Source organism: Triticum aestivum, chromosome 4B (genome assembly GCF_018294505.1).
Source record: "Triticum aestivum cultivar Chinese Spring chromosome 4B, IWGSC CS RefSeq v2.1, whole genome shotgun sequence".
NCBI lineage: Eukaryota > Viridiplantae > Streptophyta > Magnoliopsida > Poales > Poaceae > Triticum > Triticum aestivum.
This window is the reverse complement of record NC_057804.1, coordinates 195,072,457-195,081,129: the sequence shown is the minus strand read 5'-3', so window position 1 is coordinate 195,081,129 and position 8,673 is coordinate 195,072,457. Positions and strand designations below refer to the sequence as shown.

Sequence of the window (8,673 nt, the reverse complement as noted above, 5' to 3'; positions counted from 1 at the left end):
AAGTCGGGCTCATGTCTCTTGTCTACAAAAAAGTAACGACGATGCGTTTGGTGGAAGAGTGGTGAAATGATTTCCGGCTGCGAAATTATATATCTATAATTCCAGGGATACAACAACCTGGAGTAAGTTTTTAGCTCAACCGAAGAGCTTGAGACCAAGAGGCACGTCTTCGCAGTGGCGCAGGAACGGCACACGCTTCACGGGGTCGTCCATATGCCGTAGCCCGGCCCCCTACTGGCACGTGAGCAATAACGGTTGCGGATGCGTGCAGGGCTCCACAGACGGCGGCCTCACGCACGCCACGTCGGCCCTCATCTTGCTCCGGTTCACCGGCAACAGCATCCACGGCCGAATCCCAGCCAGCGCCTGCGCGACGTACCCGAACGTGGACCACCCCGTCGTCACCATCCTGTCGCAGAAGCTCAGCAGGTAGATCTCCGCCAGGGCACGCTCGTTGTGTGCCCGCGCGTCCGACTGCTGCTCCCCGTCGTGGCTCGGCTGGTGCACCGACACCACCACGTCGCCGGCCACCGTGGCGTTGGTGTAGTACATGGCATGCAGCTTGTCATGGTACTCAGGCTTCAGGGAAAGCATCAGGACTGCGACGGCCTTGTTCTTCTTCTTCTTCTTCGCCTCCGCCGTCGGTGGTTCGCTGGTGGCTAGTACCTGCGGCAAAAGATGATGCTCCCGCGCGCACCGGAGGATCTGTTCAAACATGATCTCGGGCGGCACCGGGAAGATCTGCTTGTTACGCACATGCATGCCGAGACGCTCGTCGGCACCGGCGAGGTACCCCTCAAAGAACCTGTCCACCATCCCCCACACCCGGTTCCCCGGGCGGAGGAGGTACCTGCCAAGATGGTGGAACACCGCCCCTTTCGCTCGGAACATCCGGTCAAGCTCGCGGCGGTACATGGGCATCATGAACAGTGCCACCGCAAAGTAGTTGTCGGACTTGACCACCATCCAGTCGAACTTGTTGATCAAATGGTGGTCCTCGTCGCAGAACGTGTGGTTCTGGAGCCGGAGCTTGACGCTCGCGGTGAGAAGAAACACGGTCTCCAGGTGGAGGTAGACGTAAGCCGGCAACACCTGCGCGCGAGCGTCGTCGCCGTAGCCGTAGCGGATGATGTTGTTATGGAGCATGTTGATGTAGCTCTCCTTGGAGCGGGAGGAGAAGGTGGCGGCGTCGAGCTTGTGGGGGAAATCGGCCGGCGGGAGCAGCCACGTGGTCCCGGGGAAGGGCTCACAGAAGAGGCCCTCCATCTCCGGGGGCTCATGGACGAGTAGGATGCGGTCGGTGAGGAGCGCGTATAGGAAGGTGGAGACGAGGCTGAGCATCCGGTTGCCGAGGCCCTCGGTTGGGATCCAGACCACGTACTTGCATGTATGATGATGATCGCCGGCGGCGGCGTGGTCTGCGTTGCGGGCGGCAGACCGGAGCCTCGAAACGGCGTCGCGGTAGAGCGCCGTGCGCGGGCCGCACCGACGGTGGTTGGCCTCGTACCACCTTAGCCTCTCCACCAGGTAGGGGGGCATAGGGAATCGCGTGGGCTTCCAGCGCCTGGAGGCCTCGTGCCGGCTGAGGCACGCTGCCGGATTGTTGTCTTCCAAGTCCGGGGAGAGGAGCCGGTCGGGCGCCACCGCGTTGCCGCCAGGCCCGCCATCTGCTGCGTACGCCCTTTGCTGCCACCAGATCAGAGGGTCGGTGGCGCCGAAGTGGGAGGAGAGCACGAGCAGGTGCGTCAACGCGACCAACAAGAAGATGATGATGATGGCGGCCGAACTGGCTGCATCCCGACGTTTCTCTCTCGCCTCCGCCGATCGACCACGCAGATCTCCTTCCATTATCACATCTATATAAATCTAGTTGATTTGCTGCCGAATGGAGGCAAGAGACATCATCCTTTTTGCATACATATAGGGCAAAATTACTTGTCCGATAGGATTCGAAAGGGGGAAGTAATTATTTGCTCCCTATTCTGTCTAGGAACATTACTGCTTTCCTCTCTTTTCTACCTTTGGATTTGGAATAGTCTGACCCTCCGAGTTATTACGTAAGATCCAGCTAATTACTACTCCAGCAATATACCCACCCTGTGCGAAAGCTGGAGCATTGACCGGGAGCACGCGGGTCCAGGTGCACGCGAATCATGTGCTGCCGATTTACACCAAGATTCATGAAATGGGTTATGTGTACATAACGTATGTTTGGTTGCCCACATGCAGTCCAAGCACCCCCGTACGGGATGTGTGTGGCCTGTTTGGTTGGCTGGGCTGCATGCGATTCATGGCCCGCACGAAACTTAAAGCAGGCCTAAGCCTGGCCCGGCGGAAACTGCCGAATCGGCAGTTTCTCGCGAGCCTGGCTCGGGGCAGCCACGCGTGCGAGGAGGTTGCACACCTCGGACAGCGCGGGAGACGGAGGGGACGTGTCATAACTCCCCTCCCACTCTCCTATCACCGCTCCGCACTGTTCCCACCGCTAGCACGCCTCACCGCCCCTCTCTCTCCTCTCCTCCGATGGATCCGCCTTGCCCACCGCCGCGCCGTCCTCTGACCCCTGTCGAAGCGCATCGTCAGCACTACAAAAAAATACACTTCTGTGATGATACATGTTTGTCACAGTAGGTCGCGTTTTTTGTCATGCATGTACATCCATGACGATTTTATGACAGAATCAAGATAGTCATACATGTGCTGTCGTAGAAGTGTTCCATGACATTACCAAAATTATCATCACGGAAGTGTCCACTTCCATGACGATAAATCGCGCGTCACAGAAGTGCTTTCGTCAAGGGTGACCGACACGTGGCATCCACCGTAACGGAACGCCATTAAGCTATCGAGTTGGGTTTTGGACCCGATAACCCGTTAACAGCCCCGACCAATGGGGATTTTCCACGTGTAAAATCATCATTGGCTGGAGGAAACACGTGTCGGCTCATTGTTGGGATAGATGTTATCCACTCATTGGACAGAAGGCGCCTATGATACATCAACACGTGGCACGGCCCAACAGAGGCCCGTTTGACTTGGTCAAAAGGTGGCGGGCCGGCCCATAGAAAGCCTGTTAACGGCATGTTCGCATATAGCCCATTTACAGCCCGCTAACCCAAGGCCCGTTACGCCCTATCCGAATTAGGCCCAGTAGCGTCATCTGGGCCATCCAATATGATTCCAGCCCGTTTTCACTTCTGTCCCATGTATGGCACATGACGTCTTTCGGCCCATATGAGGCCCTATGTAACTCTTGGTCTATTAACACCCCGTGGTGAAACTGGCCCGCAATGAACAGTGTATCACTTTACACCCATTAACGGCCCGTGGTGAAACTGGCCCGTAATGAATAGTGTATCACTTTATACCCATTAACGGCCCGTTATTCCGTTGGGCCGTTTCCAGCCCATGTTATCTTTCGGCCTTCTCAGAGCCCATTTATTCTTGGGCTCATTTACAGCATTCGTTTACTTACGGCCCGTTACTGTCATTTTCTGCTTGTGGGCCAAATTCAGCCTGTGGTTACAGTCGGCCCGTTTGTGGTCCGTTAATACGTTGGGTCGTTTTCATAGCGTCATCAAATACGGCCTATTAACGATGGCCCATTATGGTCGGCCCATGAACGGACGATTCCAACTCTAGCCCGTTTACGGCCATAATGCGGCCTGTTATTGGCCCATGTTTGGCCAATCGATCATACGGCCCGTATAAGGCCCATTGATGATACGACCCGTAGAAGGCCCATTGTTTCTATGGCCCATAGAAGGCCCAATGTTTCTACGGCCCGTAGAAGGCCTAATGTTTCTACGGCCCGTAGAAGGCCCACTGTTTCTACGGCCCGTAGAAGGCCCACTGTTTCTACGACCCGTAGGAGGCCCAGTGTCACTACAGTAAATATTAGCCCATGGTTATTGTGGCCTAGTTTTAAAAAATAGGTTATTGCAGCCACTAGCAAACCGCAGAAAAAGAACTGCACTGACTACAAGCAAACAAATAAACAAGACAACAAGGAAATAAATAAGCAAGCAACTTACACTAGGATATCACGGCTATTACACATATTACATCCACTGGGCATCAAAGTTCGCCACCAGTGCAAATATAGGGAAAACAGCAGCATATAAACGCCGCAGCAAAACAAGTCCAGAACTAAAACCACTTCAGAAGAGCTCAAGAAACAATATCCTGGGTACCCATAATGCTGGCAAGATGCTTAGCAAGCTTATTAACTTTCTCTTGTTTGGCGCTTAAGTCCTCCAGCACTTGCTGTTGCACCAGAAAGTATGCATCTGAATTCTGCAGGGACTTCCTCAGTTCTTCGGCTTCCTGTCGCATAACATCTGATCGATGTCTTTCAACTTGAATTTGAGACTCAAGAAGCCGAACTTATTCAGGCAACGAGTTCGAAGAGCTGGTGCCAGAAGTGGTAGCCAGTAACTCGAACACTACATCAAGACAGGACTTTGGGGTTGTCTTAGTGTCCTTAAAGGTGTTTTTATCAGCTTTCTTGAAGACCAACAGGGATGTCTCACTATCTTGAACCTTATCTGCATTACTTCCTTTACCATTGCATAACAGGGTACTCTTCTCTAATATTTTATCCGCGTTCTAAAAGAGAAACAAACAAACACATCTCAGGTTTACAATGTAGTATATGAAACTCATTTTGGTAAACCAGTTCAGTAGTAAGGTGGACAGGATAACAGCATGAAACAAACATATATCTATGTAGTATGGTCACTGTATGGTCTATATCATTCTAGTTTATGTTGCCAAATCAAGATAGATACAGTTCGAATCATATCTATTTAAGACAAAGTAGCATAGACAGAATATAAGTGTGGGAAACTACACAGCAATAACAACACTTGTAATGTGCATGGCATGAGAACATAACTGTTTATCCAATTGAAACTAAAATCAACATAGAGCAAATTACAACAGCAAACAGCCAAACACGTTGAAGAAACAGGTTTAAAACATACATGTTGCGCCATTGGAGTTTCAATTGCATCCTTCAAATTTGAAATTGGTTGGTACCAGTAAATACAGTGATGCAAGAGCAAAGTAGTATGAACCATAGCTACGGAACCTGACCTGAGAACAATTCTTCTTCTGCTTTAAGCGTTGACTTCGGGTTCGGAGTGGTGGTCCTCGTGATTTGGGCACTGCAGTTGCCTTACTAACTGCTCGTGTTTGGGTGCTTTGTGGTGGAGACGGTGTTGTGTCAACGGGAACTGGGTGTCTATCTGCTGGGGTTGGGGTTAGAAGGGGTGTAGCTGGTTCTCTGTCCAACTGGGTAGGGGTACAATCTGCATGAGTGTGGGTTATGTGTGGTGGGGCTGATTCTTGGGCAAGAACAACCGTGGTTCTATCTGCATCGACAGGTAGCACGATCTTTTCTGAAGACCATGTTTTTACTCCCATAGATATTGCCATCACTCCCTCCAATTGAAATGGCTGATAAACAAGAAAAGTAATTGAATGTACAGACATTGTAAGATAGACAGGTGCAATGGATAGTAGGGAAGAAAACAGGGCATGAAATAATTCACATTTATGTTGTCTAAGCAAACAGAATAGCAGGACATAATTTCACATATATGATGGCTAATTAAACAGGATAGCATGACACAATTTCACATGTATGATGGCTAACTAAACAGGATAGAATGGCATACTTCAAAATATGATGACTATGTAAACATGATGACATGATATAACTATATGATGTGTCTATTGAAGTGGTTGGCATGCCATAAATCACAAACATGCCGTCGATGGAAACATGATGGCATGATATAATTCACGGATAGAATGACATAATTTAAAATATGATGACTATGTAAACAGGATGAGATGATATAACCATATTATGTCTTTAGAAAATGGGTTGGCATGCCATAATTCAGATACATGTTGTCTATGTAAACATCATGGCATGACATAATTCAAATATATGATTTATATACTAAGGAAGTGAGCAGAGGGCAATCGCATATATGATGTGTCAACTAAGGAGATGGCATTCAATATTGTGTATATGATGTAAAAACAAAGCATTTCAATACAACATATGCATTATATGAGTAATATAACCCTGCCAAGTTTGAGCATACACCTCAGGGGGTAATAGGATTGGTCATCTGCCTTTGAATCCTCCTCTGAAGAGCTATCTGTAACCAGCAAGATATCTGCTTCAGCAGGTAGCATTGTCTGCTCTGAAGACCTTGTTTTCACTCCAGATTTCTCCATCACCAATTCAAATGGCTGATGCACAGGAAGAGCAGTTGAATATACAAACATTGTCAACAAAAGCAATGAGAAATACAAAAAAGGACGGCATGATATAATTCACATATATGACGCTTGCCTAAACAGCATGGCATTGCATAATTCACATACATAATGCCTTGCAACAAGATAACATTGCATAATTCTCATATATAATGTCTTGCAACAAGATGGCATTGCATAATTCACATATATGGTAATTAGACACTAAACAGGTGGCATTCACACAAAGCATGTCTAAACTAAGCAAATGACATAGCAATGCAAGATACCATACGCACAATATGAGTAACATAATCCTGCCAAGTTAGGGCATGCACCTCGGGGGGGAAATATGACTGGTCATCTGTCTCTGAATCCTCCTCTGAGGAGCTATCGGTAACCAGCAAGACATGCGCTTCGTCAGATAGCATTGTCTGCTCTGAAGACCTTGTTTCCACTCCAGATTTTTCCATGACTGTGTCGAATGGCTGATGCACAGGAAGAGTAATTGAATGTACTAAAATTGTTGACAAATTTAACACATAATAAAAAATGATGGCATGATATAATTCACATATAAGATGACTGGCAAACCAGGGTGGCATTGCAAAATTCACATATATGATGCCTGGCTAGACAAGATGGCATTGCATGATTCACATATACGATCAAGAAACTAAACAGATGGCATTGCCACAAAGCATGTCTAAACTAAGCAGATGACATCTTTAATGTATACAGTAAGCAATGCAAGGCACCATATGCATGATATTACCAACATCAGCATGCTAAGTTAGAGCGAAGACCTCATGGGGTAAATAGGAGTGGTCTTCTCCTTCTGAATCCCCCTCAGAACAGTTATCTTCCTCTTGATTACGATCCGAAATGGGTGGAGGGGGGCTGCCTTTGCGCCCACCATGGAACGACGTCTGCATGAAATTTTATTGCCACACAAGGCTCGTCTCTTTTGCTCTACATGATTAGTTCCATTGTGTACAATAACTGGCATGCATAGGAATAAAACATAGTGAGATTATGTAAGGAGTGCATGCACAAATCCAGAGTGATGGTAGCAAACTGTGGATAGACCCAAAACCAATGATAGCAGGCAGATAATAGCTTTATTTAAAAAATACAGATAATGGCTCCTTTAATGTTTGTTTGCACCCAACATGAAACTCATAGTAGACACCGGAGATTACCCAGATAGTAGAAAGATAGTACTGATTGCTACCCCAATATGTACCCCACAACCATTTAAGACTCAAGTTTCAGCATTAGTTTGGACCTGACTTGGAGTCTAATAGGTGAACACGATGATAATGTAGCATGTCATAATATTAAGCGACGCATAACGTAAGCAGACACGGAAGAGTGCGACCTCTCTTGCAGACCCGTGTAGTCCTCAAGGTCATCTGCTCAGTTGATGATCGTAATGCAGTTGTCGTGGCTGCCGGCGGCGGGGAAGAAGATCTGAGGCGGCGAAAGACAGTCTGGAGAGTGAATCCCTGCTGTGGTGAACCCTTCCGTTGTTGGAGCAGCTGAGCTGGGGTGGAACACAGTGCCGCATGAGCAGGACAAACCACACAAGGTTTTATTTGACACATATCTGTAACAGAAGTAATTGTGTAAGGGCTTGTTTGAATTTGAGGATTCTAACAATGCAGGGATAGGAAATAGACAGGAATAGGATAGGAATGCACGTGCAAAACAGAGAATTTAAAAACACAGGATTTCTGCCAATCTGGGTGTTTGATTCACAACAATTGGAAGATCATAGGATGCAAAAAAGCATGGTGAGATTAAGTCAAACCACAAGAAAATGTATGGTTATAATGCTATTTTGCTACTGTCTCTTAGTCTTGTGCTTGATGAATAGAAATATGAAAAGGAGGATAAGTGGAAATTAGAATTCCTACGGTTTTTCTTTCAAGGAGACACTAAAGGAACAAATCCTACAGTTTTCCTTTGCTCCATTCCTTTGCACCAAATTCATGAAAAGTAGTACCATAGGAAACTTTCCAATTCCTAAGTTTTTCATTCACTTTTCCTTTCAAGCACTGGCGATTCTAGTAGGCAGGCTTGAGCAAGGAAAATCCTACACTAAAAAAAATTTGTGCTACTTCCATTACTTTGGACCCAGGCCACTACCATACTAGCTCAACTCCCAGGCACATCGACAAATGCACGGCTCAAACGCGCAAAGATAAATAATGATGGCATTCAAGAGAGTCCATCACGGATAGCTAAGTTGCCTGGTACCTCACTGCTTGTCATATAGTAGGATAAAATAATCGTATTTCCCGTTACTACGAGTGCTCAGTGGATAATATATATAACATGTAGAGTAAAAAAAAGATGCAACAAGTGTACAACCTCTTTGGCGAAGCCATGTCG

The 8,673-nt window shown here is 47.3% G+C and overlaps 1 protein-coding gene across 1 annotated transcript; it reads right to left on the bottom strand.

Moving 5' to 3' along the window:
- Window positions 1-231: 231 nt before the first annotated feature.
- Window positions 232-1,861, bottom strand: LOC123094720 (probable fucosyltransferase 8). The gene has a single exon (XM_044516655.1). It carries the CDS (start codon window positions 1,846-1,848, stop codon window positions 232-234), a length of 1,617 nt encoding a protein of 538 aa, XP_044372590.1. The 5' UTR covers window positions 1,849-1,861.
- Between the last annotated feature and the right edge of the window lie 6,812 nt (window positions 1,862-8,673).